The sequence below is a fragment of the Ranitomeya variabilis genome, chromosome 4 (genome assembly GCF_051348905.1).
Source record: "Ranitomeya variabilis isolate aRanVar5 chromosome 4, aRanVar5.hap1, whole genome shotgun sequence".
Lineage (NCBI taxonomy): Eukaryota > Metazoa > Chordata > Amphibia > Anura > Dendrobatidae > Ranitomeya > Ranitomeya variabilis.
Window position 1 is genome coordinate 238981702 of NC_135235.1, and position 18428 is coordinate 239000129.

Sequence of the window (18428 nt, forward strand, 5' to 3'; positions counted from 1 at the left end):
GCAGGGCTGGGATGAGACTCCGACTGCCGGTGGCCTCTTCCCGGGTCTTCATCTCAGCCAGGAGCCGGAGGTTACTTAATGTCAGAGCTCAGGTGCGGCGTCACCACCTGGGACGCAGGTAACGGCATTAGGGCAATGGTGGGAGCTGATGATTGAATGAAGCCCACAGCTAAATGTCCATCAGAAGATTCTGCTCTGCCGAGAGACCACTGGGGACCACCACAGTCTGGGAAGAAAGGGTTTGTGCATTTTATACTCTCTTACTAATACTGAAACTGAATTTTATGCTGTGAGGTTCATGCAGTGTTAATGGTGACAAAATTCTGATGTTTGGTGAGAAGGTGCAGATTTCCATAGGGGAGGAACAAGGAATCTAGGAGGAATGAACCCGAGACTGACAGTGTTATAATACAATACATGCACTAGAGGGCGACATAACCTCACAAAACAATAGAACCACAGCCCAAGCTTGTCTGACATGTACACGGTATATACACTGCATAGCACCCTCCTGCTGTATATATACACTGCACAGTACCCTCCTGTATATATACACTGCACAGTACCCTCGTGTGTGTGTGTATATATACACTGCACAGTACCGCTCCTCCTGTCCTGTATACATACACTGCACAGTACCACTCCTCCTGTCCTGTATATATACCCTGCACTGCACCACTCCTCCCGTCCTGTATACACTGCACAGTACCTCTCCTCCTGTCCTGTGTATATACACTGCACAGTACCATTCCTCCCGTCCTGTGTATATACACACTGCACAGTACCAATCCTCCCGTCCTGTGTGTATATACACACTGCACAGTACCAATCCTCCCGTCCTGTGTGTATATACACACTGCACAGTACCAATCCTCCCGTCCTGTGTGTATATACACACTGCACAGTACCAATCCTCCCGTCCTGTGTGTATATACACACTGCACAGTACCAATCCTCCCGTCCTGTGTGTATATACACACTGCACAGTACCAATCCTCCCGTCCTGTGTGTATATACACACTGCACAGTACCAATCCTCCCGTCCTGTGTGTATATACACACTGCACAGTACCAATCCTCCCGTCCTGTGTGTATATACACACTGCACAGTACCAATCCTCCCGTCCTGTGTGTATATACACACTGCACAGTACCAATCCTCCCGTCCTGTGTGTATATACACACTGCACAGTACCAATCCTCCCGTCCTGTGTGTATATACACACTGCACAGTACCAATCCTCCCGTCCTGTGTGTATATACACACTGCACAGTACCAATCCTCCCGTCCTGTGTATATACACTGCACAGTACCGCTCCTCTGCCTAGTATACTGGGTGTATGTAGGTATATTAATATATGTAGCTTAGTTCTGCCTTTTTGCTTGAGGTAACTCCTAGGACCGGCTCTGATTTTGTGTATATGGATATTTTCTTGTGAACACACCTTTATGCATTTAGAATAAAGTTCTGCTTCTTGCTCCTTGTACATGTCAGTGCAGTTCTCCATGAATCCTCTAGTGGGCGCTATATGTGATGTGTACAGGTGTTGTATATCTGTGGTAGATTATAATCCGGGTTGTTCCTGAAATCCGTTGTTTCCTTTGGCAGAGATGGAGCTGTTCTGCAGAAAGCGCTCACACAGTGAGTCTCCTCCACCCGTGGAAGTGACAGTGAAGCGCTGCGCCTCCTGCCCCGAGGCCTACAAGCCCCTGGTGAACCTGCAGCCCTGCCAGGAGGAGCGGGGACTGCTGCCACGACTGTTTCGTCACAGGACGCTCAGGAAGCGAGTTACTGTTACTGGTGGAAAGTGGAAATCTTATGACGATGTCCGTTTCCGATCAGCCCTGGACCACATCGAAGGTAATCGGAGTGATGCCATCTTCATAAGGCAAACAAGTCTGCGAAATCGCAGTGATGAAGGTGAGCGACGATGTGTGTGGTCACCGGGACAGGTCCATGCAAGTGGTCACTCAGCTTTTCTAGACTCCTGACACAATGGGTGTATTGAATCTTACGTCGGCTGCACGTTGTCTGCCCCCAGAGGGGATGCTACTGAGGTGCACGGTTCTGGGGGACCCCCGGCACAAGGACCCCATGACTTATTGTTCTGGTTGGGGGTCCTGTGTCTTGGGTGGACTTTAGTCCTCTGATTGGGAAGGACAGGGACTACCTGTAGTCAGATGAATAATCTCCTGTCTGGAAGACTTTGCAGAAGTCCCGCAGAGCTGCTCCAGGCCCCGGAGAGCTCGGTGACCCCATCCAGGGTTACAGGAGGAGCAGCCTTTGTTGCCCGGAGTATATAACAGATTAGTAGGGATTATGGCGGATTCTTCGCAGCGTTGTCGCTCTGCGGAGGTGACACTGAAGAGGTGAAGGATACTGGGCCGGATTATCCCCTTGTGTAAAGATGAGGGGGCACAAGTCCGCAAATACTAGAAGGAACCATGTAACAAACAGATTAGCTGGTGTAGAACAATGAGCGGATAATGCACATAATCCAGAGGCCGAGGAGCGTCCTCCAAGAAATTACACGAAGGTCACTCCTAGTCTAACACCCCGGACATTTCCTACTCTCCCGTCTTCACACACTGACAGATCGGTGATTCTGTAACTTCAACGTACGTCACAATGTGCTGATCCTGGAAGTGGCCTCACCAGAGGTCTATGGGCCCCGGGGCAAAATCTAGGCCTGTACCCTCATACTACTCTCAGCATGTTGCTCTGGCCCCAGAGGCGTTGTCAGCCTATTAAGACATTGTTCTCCCTCCCATAAAAAAAACAAAACGGATAAAATATAGAATACAGAAAACCAAGGCATAAGATCATTTTCTAAGTGATACTTTCAGCTGGTATTTTCACATTGTAACTGAGCAAATAATGCCGCCACACCATGAGCACATATAACCACTATCCTGTTACTAAACAAAGTCCACTATACCAAGACCAATATTACCAATAATATCCATATAAGAAAGACAATAATACCGCCACATATTACCAACACATACAGGAATGACCAGATAATACCACCACCAATAACTAACAAAAATTAATACTAAAATTGTTACAGGCGACTTTGTTCACAGGAACTCTGTATATAGTGTCAGTGTACAGGTAATAGTGATCACCAGTGACATTATTCATAGTAGCTCTGTATGTAGTGTACAGGTATCACCGGTGACACTATACACAAGAGCTCTGCATAAAGTGTCATGAAACATGGTGATCACCAGTGACATTATACACAGGAGCTCTATATACAGTGTACAGGTAATAGTGATCACCAGTGACATTATTCATAATAGCTCTGTATATAGTGTCAGTGTACAGGTAATACAGTGATCACCAGTGACATTATTCATAGTCGATCTGAATATAGTGTGCAGGTATCACCGGTGACACTATATACAGGAGCTCTGCATAAAGGGTCATGTAACATGGTGATCACTGGTGACATTATAAACCATAATCATTCGATTTCAGGTTACACTCCATTTGCATCCAGAGCTGTGCTCACAATTCTATAGCTTTTCCTTTTTTTATAAGTACCATGCAATAGTATCTAATTTTGCTGACCTTTCTGCTTGTTCAGTGTCTGCGCAGTAAATGAAATATAGGGAGATGCCAACGCACACTATCCAGAGGCTCTGTGCCTGGAGGTAGTGCATTAGGCCATCAGGCTAGTAGTGTTAAGCAGGGTTATAGGGGAGGTATATTCTCCATCTGAATAATTATGTATGGGGATAATGTCTACATAATTGTCTTATTTTTGGTGTTTTTAACCTGTTTTTGATTTGTGCTAAATTCTTCTTTTAATTTGCGCACATTTAAGTCTATTTTAAGTGTTAGCCTGCGTTTTTTTTTTTTTTGCTTTTAAGATGTTCACTGCAGAATCATTGCGATTTATTTTAAACGACCCAAATTTTATGCAAATGTACTCCGGTCCCCCACTTGGGAGAGATTCACATGTTGGAGGTGTCTAGTAAAGGCCAGCGCCAAGTAGAAAGCATGATGTTTGTAAATCTTTCAGAGAGTGAACTCGGGGGATCTAAGGTCTTCAACAATCCAATCTACCAGCCTCCTTTCTGTCCAACGTCCCCGTGTGTTTCTTCTATGGGACTCGAATACAAAGAGGACACAAAGACTGATGTCCAAGAGGCTTCTCTGCTCAGACCCTCAGAAAATCCCCCTCCTAAGAAAAAAGCACTGGAAGAACAGAGCACGAACACAAGCCCCCCAAAACCCAGGTACGTCCCACCATACACTCAGATGTAGAAGGTCCTCACCACCAATTATTGTCATTGGACCAGATTCATTATTGCATTTGCGTCTTTTCTTAATTTGTTTCCTGTTCTAGGAAGAAGTTTCTTCCTTTAAGTTGCACTAATGTTTTTCCTACTGGTCCATGTTTTGTCTTCTCCATTCGACTCTTGGTAAAGGTGAAAAATAGTCTTTTTGATTTTGTGCAGGTTTAATGAACCTGCGTGCACCATTTTGAAACATTTGGTGTTAACAATATCAACTTATCCCATAACAAAAAAAGAAAAGGGACTGAAAAAAAGAAATGGGAAATGACGGCAGGAGCTCATTATGTTTCCTCCATGCACATCTACAGTACATTTACAGCCTTATAAATTGCAAACTTCTTCTCCAATCATAAAGCGCCCCACCGGTCACTATATCATGTCAGATGCCTGTAGACCAGGGATGATCCGGCTTCACAATTCTACAGTACAAACCCTTATATTCCTCATTTGCCTCGGTTAGTACCGTTTTCATTCTTAAAACCCAGATTGGTTGCCATGGGCAACTACACCAGACTTAAATTGGAATAGTTTTGTTCAGGTTTCTTAGGCATGAGCAGACTGATTTGCAGGATCCTGGTCCAGCAGCCATCTCTGCAGCCCTTTGCCATCGGATGGAGCCCTGGGAACCTTCTCCTACCTGCCGATACCTCTTCGGATTAGTAGGTTCAGAGAGATATGAAGCCAGGGATTTTGGAAGGTATGAGGTATCTCATTAGGCTCATCTGGTTACCACAGATTACAATGCAGGACCATTATCAATTCACTTATCTAATGTGACATTGAGTTCTTAGACATGACCGGCTACAATGTATACTCCCTACTGTAACGGTGACCACGAAGCCTTTACGCTGAAGGTTAGGACTATGATCATCATCATGACTAAAGAACCATATGGGGGTAAAACGCTCTACCGGCATGTTTAGCTGAGACCTTTTTCCGTTCTGACTGTGCAGTAGTGGTGTATGCCGAGGAGTCCATTTCTTGGAGTGGCTTATTAAATTCTTTAAACTCCACTGACCACAGATCAGAGTCACCGAGGGCTCATAAACCTCAATCGTTGCAGCTGATCAGACCTTATAAGCTGGCATTCTTCAAATCTACATGATGTGTCATGAAATGATGTAACGTTAAGCCTCTGAGACCACTGATTGTGATTGATTCTTTAACCCGGACCTCTGTGCTAATAACAATGTCTTTCTACTTAGCCTGATTGGAAGACTGATGGAGTCTCGTCGGTGGAAGCGGAAGGAGTCCAAGTTTGTGCACACGCGTTAGTAGAGCTTATGTTTTAGTGGTTCGCTCCTCTTGGTTGTGTTGTTGTCCATAATTCTATGTTTCGTTCCTTGCTCAGAGCCGCTATATCAAGACTATTGTGTCTATTACACGAAGGGAGCTCCAGCATTGTCCCCGGCTGTCTTCTCGGTAGACTCATCCCTTTCTTTTGATGGTCTCTTCAATTCTTCTTTACTTGGGAGTAATGTGAATAATGAAGGACCCTTGCATTACACCGCATCCTTGTGGCAAGAACTTCCAGAAGTTAAAGGAAAGGGCATTGCTCAGAAAATGAGCCCCCAGAAGCGGCAACTTCAGGAGGTGAGCACTGGCTGGATGGTCCTTGTATGGAAGGGCTGGGTCATAATAGGGTTTCATTCCCAGTTCCAGCTGGTGATACCAATGCTAATCTCGTTGGATGAGGGTTTGATATCTAGTATAGACTAACACTGGTCACGTGGCTGATTGATATCAAAGGCTTAAAAACTTCCATGGCTTTCACTAAACAGCTTGGTGCCACTAATATTTGGAAGACTATGGGCCGGGCCTGTGTTGTACTATGTGAGGTGCCTCCATTCATTACTATAACTTTGTTCCATCTACCTTTAATTGCTCAGACTGGAACGCTCTGGTTCATAATTTTGGGTCTTGGTCCGCAGGCTATTTTTGAGGTGGTGACGTCGGAGGCCTCCTACCAGCGCAGTCTGTCTGTAGCCACTGGACATTTCCAGAAATCGCGGAGACTGTTGGAGTGTTTGGGCACCTCAGACAGGCACACCCTGTTCTCCAATCTCCCCAGTGTTCGAGAAGTCAGTGAAAGGTCTGTGTCTCGTAACCATTTTCTTGGCTGTTTTACAGTATGTTATTGACTTCTGTGGTCTCCAATATCTGCAGATTTCTTCTGGATCTGGAAGAAGGTTTGGAGAAGGACATACACCTACATGATATTGGTGACCGAGTTCTGAGGCACTGTAATGAATTCCAGCGAGTTTACATTCCCTATGTCACCAACCAGATGTACCAAGAAAAACTGATGCAGCAGTTAATGTAAGTTCTGGACATGGACAAGTGTTTGCCTCTTGATCGCGTCATCCACAGTCGCTCCAGGACAGAATTAGTGTTGAGTAACGTGAAGCTCCTGGACTCTAATCTACATCTGGCTCTCCATGTGCCATTTATAATGCTGGCATCTTGTATGACACGGACCCTTGGGTGTCCTTGGGGATCTGACCCTATGGTATTATTGCATTCACTATTACAATGGTAGCATGGATGTTATCAGGAACAACTTCAACGACTGGACTTGTCATAGTCTTCCCATAGTTCGAGTTCTTAGTCTTAAGGGGAACTTGTTACTAAACTCAAATATAAGGCTAGAATTACACAGCGACTTTTTCTCCAAAACGTGTAATATCCCCAAAAGTCACAATATACTGCGCCTACATTGAAGCACAATGAGTGAGTACGGTTACATTGCGGCCTGCTAGTTATAGTGACGGCTACGGGCAAGTTATACTAAAGGCTACGGGCAAGTCAAAATCATTTCATATCTGGTGGGTGACTGCATGACCATATTCACATGACGTGATGTCAGTGAGACACTGCGATCTATGGCCACACGATATGCCGTATCCATTTTCAGGTCCAGCCTGAGACTCAAAAACAGAGTCGTCCAGTTACAAGTTTTTGGAAGTATAATTTAGCTATTTCTTGGTTCGGTTTCTTCATTTGGTAATACAATGACAATCAATATTGCAGCCATTTTTTCACCCATGAGTCAGGCAGCTAAGGTCCTAAACTGCAGGTTCACCAATCAGTGCAAGGGCCCGATTGCATTTGTGACTCTGCCCTAGTGGTTATCGGCATGATGTCTCCAGATGTGAACAAGCTAATTTTCTAGGTTTCTAGACCTTGACTTTTGTGACTAGGGGTGGTGATATTCATAATGTAATCACAAGACTCTTCTTGGCTCTGATCTATTCTATCTTCTACCAGTCAAGAAAATGGAAGATTCCTGCAGGTGCTCCAGCAACTGGAGGAGCAGCCGGTCTGCAAGAGACAACTGCTGAAATCATTCCTGGTTCTACCATTCCAACGGATAACGCGCCTGAAAATCCTGCTGGAGGTAAAAGGGCGTTGGTGAATCCAGGGGTATAGTGCCCACCTGGATTTCAACAAATTGCTTTCCTTGCAGAATATCCTAAAGTTGTCAGAGAGTCTCGTGTTATCGTCTGTACGTGAGGCAGTGTCTGCAGTAGGAGAGGTGAGCAATGGAGGAGTAACTGGCCACGAAGGTCTAATATTGAGTGTAGGTTCACAGCTGACCACGGTCCACCAGAACGATTTCCATCCTCTGAGCAGAGTTTGTCTAAAGCATCACACGTATCTGATGTAACCCGCTGTAAGTGTCTACAGAGCCGGCTGTGTCTTCTGCCCGCAGATTGTGTCTCGGTGTAATGAGGGGGTGAGGAGCATGATGCAGACAGAGGAGCTGGTCTTACTAGAAAAGAGGATGGACTTCCTCCACACCAAGGTGAGGGGTCCTCACCTTTTTATCTTCATGTAAATATCATTTAGAAGAGAAATGCTCATTAGCCTCTTGTCTGCTGACCTATGGGACCGGGAAAGAAAAAGGACCTTCTCTAGTCGGGTACATATTTCCCCCCCCTATTCCTCAAAAACTTGAGCTACAGCCGTTACTCACTGACTTGGAGCCCTCTTTATGTAGTAATACAATGCTGTGTATGGAGAATGGGCCCCAGTTTATGCCATGACCCATGTAGCCACATATCTTCATTCTGGCCAGTAATCTCCACTGCTTCCATGATGGCTGCTCCCTTGTCTGACTGCCTTGTAATTGCTGGACCTCCTTTTGCAGTCTCTTCCACTCATCTCGAGGGGTCGTGTTCTTGTTCACCAAGGGGAACTGGTGAGGATATTTTTCCAAGAGATGGGTGCTGGTCACCGTCCGCGTCTTGCCAGCAAACCAATCTATCTCCATCTTTTCAGTGATTTGCTGCTTCTATCCAGCAAAACAGAGTAAGTATGTATATGGGGACTAGAGAAATTCATCTATCCGGCATAATATGGTAGGAGGTGAAGATGCAGGCTTATGTGATGCCCTTCTTGTAAATGTCATTTATTACAAGCGGAAACCCGAGCACTCATGCCTTGTATTGTAGTATGTGATCAGCCGATTTTCCTGGTTACCTATGGATGGTACCTTTTTTCTCTCGTCTTCCATCCAGTGCTGGACGCTTCCAAGTGACTGACTATGCGAGACGAGGACAAGTGAAAGCCGACTATGTCAAGGCCAAGGCCCTTGGCCTGCCCACAATGGTCTTCTTACTGCGCCTGACACAAAACCACAGTGGACTGAGCTGTGAGATCGTCCTGCAGGCTTCCAGCGAGTAAGTTAAGGCCACCTCCAACTACACGAAACCATTATAGCACAAACCAAGCCGGGTGAAGCATCTGCAGTCCAATCCAAGACCATGAGCAGCATGAGGAGATAACCCTCTAGTAAGAGAACATCAAGAATATTGGTGACTCGTGAGATAAAAACCCTGAGGACGGGTAAGGTTGTCAGGTGCCGATTCACGCTACTGATCTACAGGGTGATGTGTATGATAAAGTATATATGTAATCAAGGCCTTGTGCTGCCCTGTGATATTAACTCTTTACATATTCTGTGTTTCCACTAGATTGGAGAAGCAGCATTGGATCTCCAAGATAACACAACACATGTCTCAGGAATCAAGCTGCTAATCGAAAGTGAAGACCACAAGGTAAATCTCCAATATGCAGGATTACCCGTTTATCATGCTCCTTTCAGAAGCCTTCCATTTCAGGGTAGAGCGTGCTCCCCTCCTGCACAACGTGTTCTCTGGGATACGGCACACGTTTCACCCCCAATCTTTTTTTTTTTCCCCCCTCTATATATTTTGGTGATTCCAGGATCCTCCATCTACAGCCACCTCACCAGTAATACATTTGATGACAACTGCTGAAGTGTCCTGTGTAAACAGCCGTTCCCAGCGTTATGTCAGAGCAGCCCGTTGCACACCTGACCCTTCCTCAGATCTGCAGGCAGCTGTATACTGGGGACAGCAGGTGGACAGTCCTGTACAATAGCTGCACAGTATACAGGAATGTAATGGTGGTCTGTATGGTGGGGGGATACAATGATTCTCCTGTCACTTCAGTTTTCCCTTTTAATAGAAGCCCATAAGACACCTGGACACGACTGTTCATTGTCACCTGGTGGTGGGGAGTGATGGCCGCTCGGCCTGTGACTCTGCGTCTTCGTGGCCATTACACCAATAACAGATGATTGAACGTTTATCCAGACGATTGTAAAGCCGCAGCAGAGCGCAGATTTCTATCGGTGACAATGGTCGGAGCGTTTCCTTTATCCATTTTCCCTCGGTGATTCTCTACAGTCTTCGATCACGAATTCTCCATTTTCAGCAGTGATAATGGTTTATAGTTTCATTATGAGTGTAGCTGTGGTTGTGAAATCTGGAAGTTGTATGGAGCCACCGCCATGATATAGTCTACGCTAACTAATGATATTGTCCTAGTGATGGACGGGACATTATGGGATTGTTCTGATCCATCGATTGGGGTAGCGCAGGGGTCAGCGACCTTTACCATCAATGTCACTTATGTCTGACTTTGCTTTGTAGGATTTAAGATAAACTGGAAAATCTGCTCTGGGGACTGAGGCCGAACACTATAACCTCTGCCCGTGCGTGAGCTGTAGTATGCCGAAGCCGAACATTACAACCTCTGCCCGTATGTGAGCTGTAGTATGCCGAGGCCGAACATTACAGCCTCTACCTGTGCGTGAGCTGTAGTATGCTGAGACCGAACATTACAACCTCTGCCCGTACGTGAGCTGTAGTATGCCGAAGCCGAACATTATAACCTCTGCCCGTACGTGAGCTGTAGTATGCTGAGACCGAACATTACAACTTCTGCCCGTACGTGAGCTGTAGCATGCCGAGGCCGAACATTACAACCTCTGTCTGTATGTGAGCTGTAGTATGCCGAGGCCGAACATTACAACCTCTGCCCGTATGTGAGCTGTAGTATGCCGAACATTACAGCCTCTGCTCGTATGTGAACTGTAGTATGCCGAGGCCGAACATTACAACCTCTGCCCGTATGTGAGCTGTAGTATGCTGAACATTACAGCCTCTGCCCGTACGTGAGCTGTAGTATGCTGAGGCCGAACATTACAGCCTCTGCCTATACATGTAATGTTTGGCCTTGGCATGCAGCTCACGTACAGGCAGAGGTTGTAATGTTCGGCTTCGGCATACTACAGCTCACACACGGGCAGAGGTTGTAATGTTCGGCCTCTGCATACAGCTTTACATCTGGCTGCTGCGGGCTGGAGGACTACTTATCTCAGTCTTTACACTTTATTTCAGTATTGCTTTTACCCCAAATCTGTAGTGCGAACCCCATTCCCTGTCTCCATCAGCAAGGGTGGTGCTTGGATACACCCATACAAGTCACTGTATCTACAATGGTGGATACACCCATACACCAGACAAGACCCTTGTGTCCAGGATGATACATGCAGGTCTGACTTCAGAACATTTTATTCCCGTCGTCTTTTATGTGTCTTATTAATGTTTGAAATAAACGTATTTTACAGAGATGATTGTCGGCAGCTCTGCTTCTTCTTCCTGAGAGTAATGGTGGTCCTGTCATTGAACAGTGGGCTACAGCATCCCCTGACATGGGTCTCTGCAGATTTCTGCTGGGCCACTACTAATGAAGTGTAAATTGCTTATTGTTAATGATCATGTTGTTTGGGACAGTCCTCAACAATGAAAGTCACTGTCCTGATATTGGGGTGGTCCTCGTCATGGGGGGCATTAGTCACTGCCAAGTTCCTCGTTGTTTGTGCAGTCTCTGTTCTTGGCATGCTCATCATGTGGTAATTTGGTTAACAATCTGATTGTATTACAGTACCTGACACTGGCAGAAGGGGGCAGCCTTGGTCCTATCTGAGCCCTTTCCGCCATTATGATCTACTGGAAAATATGATGTGAGCTGATTCCTGAGGGGGAGATGGACCCCTGACGGAGCAGGACGTGATGTACTGAGCTGCATTCACCACTGGGGGCAGCGCTGTCCTGGTATTTGCTCTGGTCACAGTGGTGAACACTATGGTGCTCCCCCCGACCCCGGGTGTCTCTGCATGTGACTAGTTATCATTTCTGACGATATAGCGCTCATATAGTCTGCAGCGCTGTACAGACAGCAGTCAGTAGGAAAACAGTGACTACTCGTCCTCATCCTTTTTGTCCACGGCCACTGGTGCAGCGTGCGAGTCTCTGCTGTAGCATCTGTCCCATCTTGTACCAGAGTGGATGCCGCGCCGGCTGATCCACTGTGGAATAATCATTGAGGCCACGGAGGAGAGCTGCGCTGTCAGTGAGCACAGTACTACGAGTCCCAGCATTGATCCCCGCAGTCACTTCCCCAGCTGCGCCTTGTTGGCTCAGTTTCCGATGATCGTGTCCCGTTACATGGCGGTTTCCTCCTTGTGTAAACACGCTACGAGCTGGAGGCCATCGCCGAAATGAAACGTTCTCCTGCCAGAATGCCCTGGACCATCAACAAGAAGAAACTTGGAGAAAACTTTAGAGGCTCACAAAGCCTGAGGTATACGGCAGACGCTGCCAATCACAAGATGGAGGTTTCCGTATACTGCTCATTGTACAGACCGCTGCAGCCAATTGCATCTTAATAACCGGAACAATGGCAGGGTGGTATACGCTCTCTATAATGGAGACCCTCCATGGAGGATGGCACCCTGGCTGCCATCCTGACTGTGGCCATAAACGCGGCATCACGATTAATAAGTCTGGTAGGACAGAGGCCATCACAGGCTGTAGACGTGTTACAGGAGGTCGCTGGGTAGGAGACCGGGTGGAGATAAATGCTGCCAGCAGTGGCCCGGCTGTCCCTGGTGGATGGAGCGCTCCGCCAGCTGCTGGCACCACGGCTTTGTTGCCCTCTGGTGTGCCCGGTGGGGGGGGCGTCACGTCTGTGATTGAGCAGCTTCCATCTGTCACATCCATCACTCTCCCATTTTTCTCTGCACTGGAATGAAGTCTCCTTTCTCCACAGGTTGAGCTTTTCAATCAGCCCCATGTCAGCTGCAGGCCTGACTGCGGACCTCATCTGCTCCCACACTGGGGGTCTCATGGGAATCGTACACCCCTAAAACCTCCATCATGTTACGGCCACAGGGAGATGAGGGCGTCTTTCAGATTTCCTCTCTAAATCCTAAACACAACCATTAAGGCTGCCACCAAGCTTTCTGAGGCTCCTGAATAGTAAGTTATCATATATCTGGATGATTGAGGGCATGAACCTGTTATAAACCAGGGCAAGGGTGAAGGTGTCAGATGCCCCCCATGGTGCCTGCACGGTGACCCCTCATACACCTGTGGTGGTCCGTGTCGCGTTCTTCAGTTCTGGGATAGGTTATTATAGAGATCATGACCGACCTGATGCCAACGCTGCGGCCCAGCACCCGGTAACCCCTGACCTCTGGAGAAGCTGGGTCCCTGGCTGCAGCACCCGGTAACCCTCGACCTCTGGAGAAGATGGGTCCCTAGGTACAGCACACGCCGCGGCCCAGCACCCGGTTAACCCCGACCTCTGGAGAAGCTGGGTCCCTGGGTGCAGCACACGCCGCGGCCCAGCACCCGGTTAACCCCCGACCTCTGGAGAAGCTGGGTCCCTGGGTGCAGCACAGGTTTCTGCATCTGTAATCACAGTGAGAAAAGACCCATAAAAATCTCCATCAAAGACACAAGGAGATGAGAGGGGATAATGGTGGTGGGTAATTACTGCAGAGCCCACTGGGGAGGAGAGGCCCGGTCTCTGCACCTTACAGGAGCCATAAAGCACTGTTCACATTGACCTGTTAATGGGAGGAGGCCGCTCCATCATAGCCGGGCTTGTGGCCACTTCCTCAGACCATTGTGCCGGCTCATAAACCTGCTGGCAATAAGGCCATCATCATGGTGTTATATGGGACTGCCAGGTGGGGGAGGGTGCGCCCACATGGGGCACAGACAACTCTTCACACCCAGACCCTGATATTCCATTAGGGCAGAGCAGACCCCCTGCTGGTGCGGATTGTAAGTGTTTACACCCCTGCGGCCTGGAGCATCCTGTCCTCTCCAAACCCCAACTCCATGACTGTACAAGTGAATGGGTTTCACCCTGACAGCCCCCATGTCACAGGATGAGTCCCTTATAATCTTCTGTTATCCTGGCCCATGTGGCTGCGGCCTCCTGGGGTCCATGCCCCCCCACCATAGATTTACTTCCTGGATGATGGAGGGGGTATTTCCCCGCCGCCCCCTATGTATATAGGGCACGGTCTGTACACAGCAGCGGCGCCTAGTCTCCGGCACTGGGCCTCCCTGTTCCACCTCATTTACAGAAACCTGCCAGACGAGAACTTTTGTCTTTTGGATTTTTTTTATTTAGATTTTGCACTTGTTTTTCTAGTGATTTCACAAATGTGATCATGAAAGAGAGCGCAGCCGCTGTGAAGTGTCTGGTGCTGTACGTGTCAGTCTTCACTGCAAATCTGGAATTCCAATCATGAACCAGAAGTCTCAGGATGAATAGTGATGGTCCCACCTGATTATCAGTGTGCACAGAGGATGGGACCATGAAGGGGGTAACTGAGCAGAAATTGTGTATGATCGGGTGCAATAACACTTTTGGGAGTATGCCCCGTGTGACCCAGGTATGTAGTGGGAGTGTGACTCAGGTATGTAGTGGGAGTATGTCCCATGTGACCCAGGTATGTAGTGGGAGTGTGACCCAGGTATGTAGTGGGAGTATGTCCCGTGTGACCCAGGTATGTAGTGGGAGTGTAACCCAGGTATGTAGTGGGAGTGTAACCCAGGTATGTAGTGGGAGTATGCCCCGTGTGACCCAGGTATGTAGTGGGAGTGTGACCCAGGTATGTAGTGGGAGTATGCCCCGTGTGACCCAGGTATGTAGTGGGAGTGTGACCCAGGTATGTAGTGGGAGTATGCCCCGTGTGACCCAGACACGTAGCGGGAGTATGCCCCGTGTGACCCAGGTATGTAGTGGGAGTATGCCCCGTGTGACCCAGGTATGTAGTGGGAGTATGCCCCGTGTGACCCAGGTATGTAGTGGGAGTATGCCCCGTGTGACCCAGACACGTAGCGGGAGTATGCCCCGTGTGACCCAGGTATGTAGTGGGAGTATGCCCCGTGTGACCCAGACACGTAGCGGGAGTGAGGCCCGTGTGACCCAGGTATGTAGTGGGAGGATGCCCCGTGTGACCCAGACATGTAGCGGGAGTGAGGCCCGTGTGACCCAGACATGTAGTGGGAGTATGCCCTGTGTGACCCAGGTATGTAGTGGGAGTATGCCCTGTGTGACCCAGACACGTTGTTGGGGGCCCCTGTGACCTAGGTATGTAGTGGGAGTGAGGCCCGTGTGACCCAGACACGTAGTGGGAGTATGCCCGTGTGATCTGGTTACATAGAGGGAGTAAGGCCTGTGTGACCAGGATATATAGAGGGAGTATGTACCTAATATGACTTGTTACAATCACTATAACCTCCGGTATCGGCAGCAGAGTAAATGTTCGGGGGCCTGGAAGAGGTGAGTGACTGACCATCATTAGAGCTGCCTCAGGGCTGTACTGTAATAATCCACAACTTCACTGAGTATTTTCTGCGAGAAAGAAAATTTGTGTGAAAAACTATTATATGATGGCAAGGTGGGATCCCGGCGCCTCTAATCCAGCCGCTTCTGATCCCAGCATCGCTGATCCTTGCGTCTCCAATCACTGCGCCTCTGATCCTGCTGCTTCTGATCCCAGCGTCTCCGATATCAGCATTTCTGATCCTGTCCCTTCTGATCCCCGAGTCTCTGATCCCGCTATCTCCGATCTGGTCGCTTCTGATCCAGTCTTCTGATCCTAGTGTGTCCAATCTCAGCGTCTGTGATCTCGCCGGTTCTGATCCCAGTGTCTCCAATCCCAGCATCTCTGATTTTGCCACCTCCGGTCCTGATGCCTCCGATCCTGCCGTTTATGATCCTGACACTTCTGATTCTGGTGTCTCTGATCCCGCCACTTCTGATCCCGGCGTCTCCGATCCCATCGCTTTTGATCCTGGTGTCTTTAATCACAGGATCTCTAATTTCGCCGCCTCCGATTCCAACGTCTCTGATTCCAGCATCTCCGATCTGGCCGCTTCTGGTCCTGGTTCCTCCGATCCAGACATCTCCGATCTCGACATCTTTGATCTCAGCCCCTGTGATCTCGTCGGTTCTGATCGTGTCTCTAATCCCTGCATCTCTGATTTCGCCTCCCTCAATCCCTATGTCTCCAAGCATCCAGTCATCTCTGATCCTGACGCCTCCGATCCTGCAGTCTCTGATCTTAACATTTCTGATCCCGAGACTCTGAACGCAACGTCCCTGATTTCACTGCCTCAGATCCCACCATCTCCGATCTGGCCGCTTTTGATCCTGGTGTCTCCAATCTCGAGGTCTCTGATAACGGTGTCTCCGATCCCGACATTGCTGATCCCAGAGTCTCCGATCATGGCATCTCCAATCCTAATGTCTCTGATACCGCCATCTCCGATCCTGTTGTTTCTGATCCCGCGTCTTGTTATTCCACCCCTTCTGATCCTGGTGTCTCTGACCTCAGCGTCTGTGATCTCGCCAGTTCTGAACCCGGTGTCTCTGATCCCAGCATCTCTGATTTCGCTGCCTCAGATCCCAGCATCTCCGATCTGGTCGCTTCTGATCCTAGTGTCTCTGATCCCGACATCTCCGGTCTCAGAATCTGTGATAACTCCAGAACGAGGCCGGGATGGGAGATGGCGTTAACAGCAGCACATTGCTTTGTCATGATGTATGCTATATAGAGAGGAGCGCTCCCACAGTCAGCACAGCCTCGAGGCCCGGGGCCACGGTTATTTATGTCCTGTTGGAATGCCGTCTGATCTCTGTCATCTGCTAAAGGAGGAAGGAGAACAATCTAGAGGAAAATAAAAGTATAACGAGCCTGTAATTACAACTTCGTCATGTAATAAACCTCCTGACTGCGAGTTCCATTCATGTTAACAGGAGCAATTAGTCACATGACTCGGATATGACGCAGCCGGCGTCCAGAACCGTGTGACCAAAACCCTAAAAGGTTATTTCACCTGTAAGGATAACTATGGATCCAGCTATCATGGGTCGATTACAGCAGCGCTAACAAGCAGCCCCGAGAGACCCGGAGCTCACCAAGAGACCCGGAGCACACTGAGAGTATAGCGCCACCATCCTGCTCCTCGTCCTTAGTTTGCACCGCAGCCGACCCCGAGATTAGCTCAACACAAGGAATCATACAAGACTTGTGGCCAGAGAAAGGTCTGTCCCATCACGTGTGCGGTTCAGGATCTGCAATGTCCCACTGGACACTAGGTCTGAATCGGTGACCACAGCTGACCGTGAGTGTCAGGAGCGTCTCTCTTGGGCCCCGTTCTCTGGTTAGAGCGATCAACGACACTTTTCTGTTAAAATGCCGTAAAATGTTGTAATTATTTTTTGCTGCAACTCGTTTCTGTACAAAATGTTTGCGGCATCACGCGTTTTTATGATATAGGAGGGTTGTGGGGGAACGAAGTCACGTGCATCCGACAAATACATCATAATTTGAGTCACAATTGTGACATAAGTGACAACAAATGTACAGCGGCCCCTGACTGGCGCAGACTTGTAGCCGCGGCCTACATTAATGGCTGGAGTAGTTACTCCAGCGCTCGCTCTACGCCATTACGGATGAAGCGGAGCTACAGCTTAGCTCTTCACCGGTCCGTCACCGTATAGGAAAGCACTGCAGTGTGCACGTTCCCATACAGAGAGCGGCTGCAGAAATCATCCAGCTTCCTTTAGTTTTTACAATGATGGTGGCCAGATGCCCAGAAAACCATCCTGAGTGCCAGGGCGGCCGAGACCCACATCGTTATCTGTCCTGGAAGTGTCGTTATGACCTGTAACCACACATACAGGTGCACATTTTTTGTGGCTGCCATCACACGGTTATGTCACGTCACGTGTAGGAACATTAACACATTTGCGATCGTTCCCGGAGAGGTTACCCAGTAACCAGGTGTCAGAAAACCAAAGTGGCAGCGTGGCCCTGCTAACCAGGCTGATCTCTGCCCCGGGGCTGTCTGTCCATCTGCTGCGCTCGCCGTCTGCACAGGAGGCAATCACAGTGCAGCGGGCATTACAGGGAGCAGTAATTAATGTTCCGTCTGTCCTTCACCCGTCCGTCCCTTTCCTGTCCGTCTGCCCTTCTCCTGTCCATCCTTTTCCCGTCCGTCCTTCTCCCGTCCATCTGTCTGCCCTTCTCCCATCTGTCGTCCGCCCTTCTCCCGTCCGCCTTTTTCCCGTCCGTCCGCCCTTCTCCCGTCCATCTGTCCGCCCTTCTCCTGTCTGTCCGCCCTTTTCCCGTCCGTCCTTTTCCCATCCGCCCTTCTCCCGTCCGTCCTTTTCCCTTCCATCTGTCCGCCCTTCTCCCGTCTGTCCGCCCTTCTCCCATCCGTCCTTCTCACGTCTGTCCGCCCTTCTCCCGTCCATCTATCCGCCCTTCTCCCGTCTGTCCGCCCTTCTCCCGTCCGTCCTTTTCCCGTCCGCCCTTCTCCAGTCCATCTGTCTGCCCTTCTCCCGTCTATCCGCCCTTCTCCCATCCATCCGTCCGCCCTTTTCCAGTCCGTCCGCCCAATCCTCATCTGTCATCTTATTAAAGGTTCCTTCC

The 18428-nt window shown here is 48.8% G+C and overlaps 1 protein-coding gene across 4 annotated transcripts; it reads left to right on the forward strand.

Moving 5' to 3' along the window:
• Positions 1–11252, forward strand: LOC143770606 (rho guanine nucleotide exchange factor 19-like). Of its 4 annotated transcripts, none has more exons than XM_077260392.1 (14): positions 1–239; positions 1611–1862; positions 4033–4249; positions 5515–5579; positions 5661–5902; positions 6241–6401; positions 6476–6628; positions 7577–7706; positions 7776–7844; positions 8022–8114; positions 8460–8620; positions 8830–8991; positions 9286–9369; positions 10270–11252. In XM_077260392.1, the coding sequence occupies exons 2-13, from the start codon at positions 1613–1615 to the stop codon at positions 9347–9349; spliced, it is 1767 nt and encodes a 588-aa protein (XP_077116507.1). In that variant the 5' UTR covers positions 1–239; positions 1611–1612; the 3' UTR covers positions 9350–9369; positions 10270–11252. The 4 variants fall into 4 exon arrangements, with proteins under 4 accessions (XP_077116507.1, XP_077116506.1, XP_077116505.1 ...); XM_077260391.1 differs by lacking the exon at positions 10270–11252 and adding an exon at positions 9539–10230 and having other exon boundaries at positions 18–239; positions 1611–1922; XM_077260390.1 differs by having other exon boundaries at positions 19–239; positions 1611–1922.
• Positions 11253–18428: the final 7176 nt, after the last annotated feature.

Bases quoted from the DNA above. Each gene is read 5' to 3' on its own strand.
- LOC143770606 (XM_077260391.1), top strand. From the start codon at position 1,613: ATGGAGCTGTTCTGCAGAAAGCGCTCACACAGTGAGTCTCCTCCACCC. The intron at 4,250-5,514 runs GTACGTCCCACC...CTTTCTACTTAG, and splicing joins ACAAGCCCCCCAAAACCCAG to CCTGATTGGAAGACTGATGG. The intron at 6,629-7,576 runs GTAAGTTCTGGA...ATCTTCTACCAG, and splicing joins AAACTGATGCAGCAGTTAAT to TCAAGAAAATGGAAGATTCC.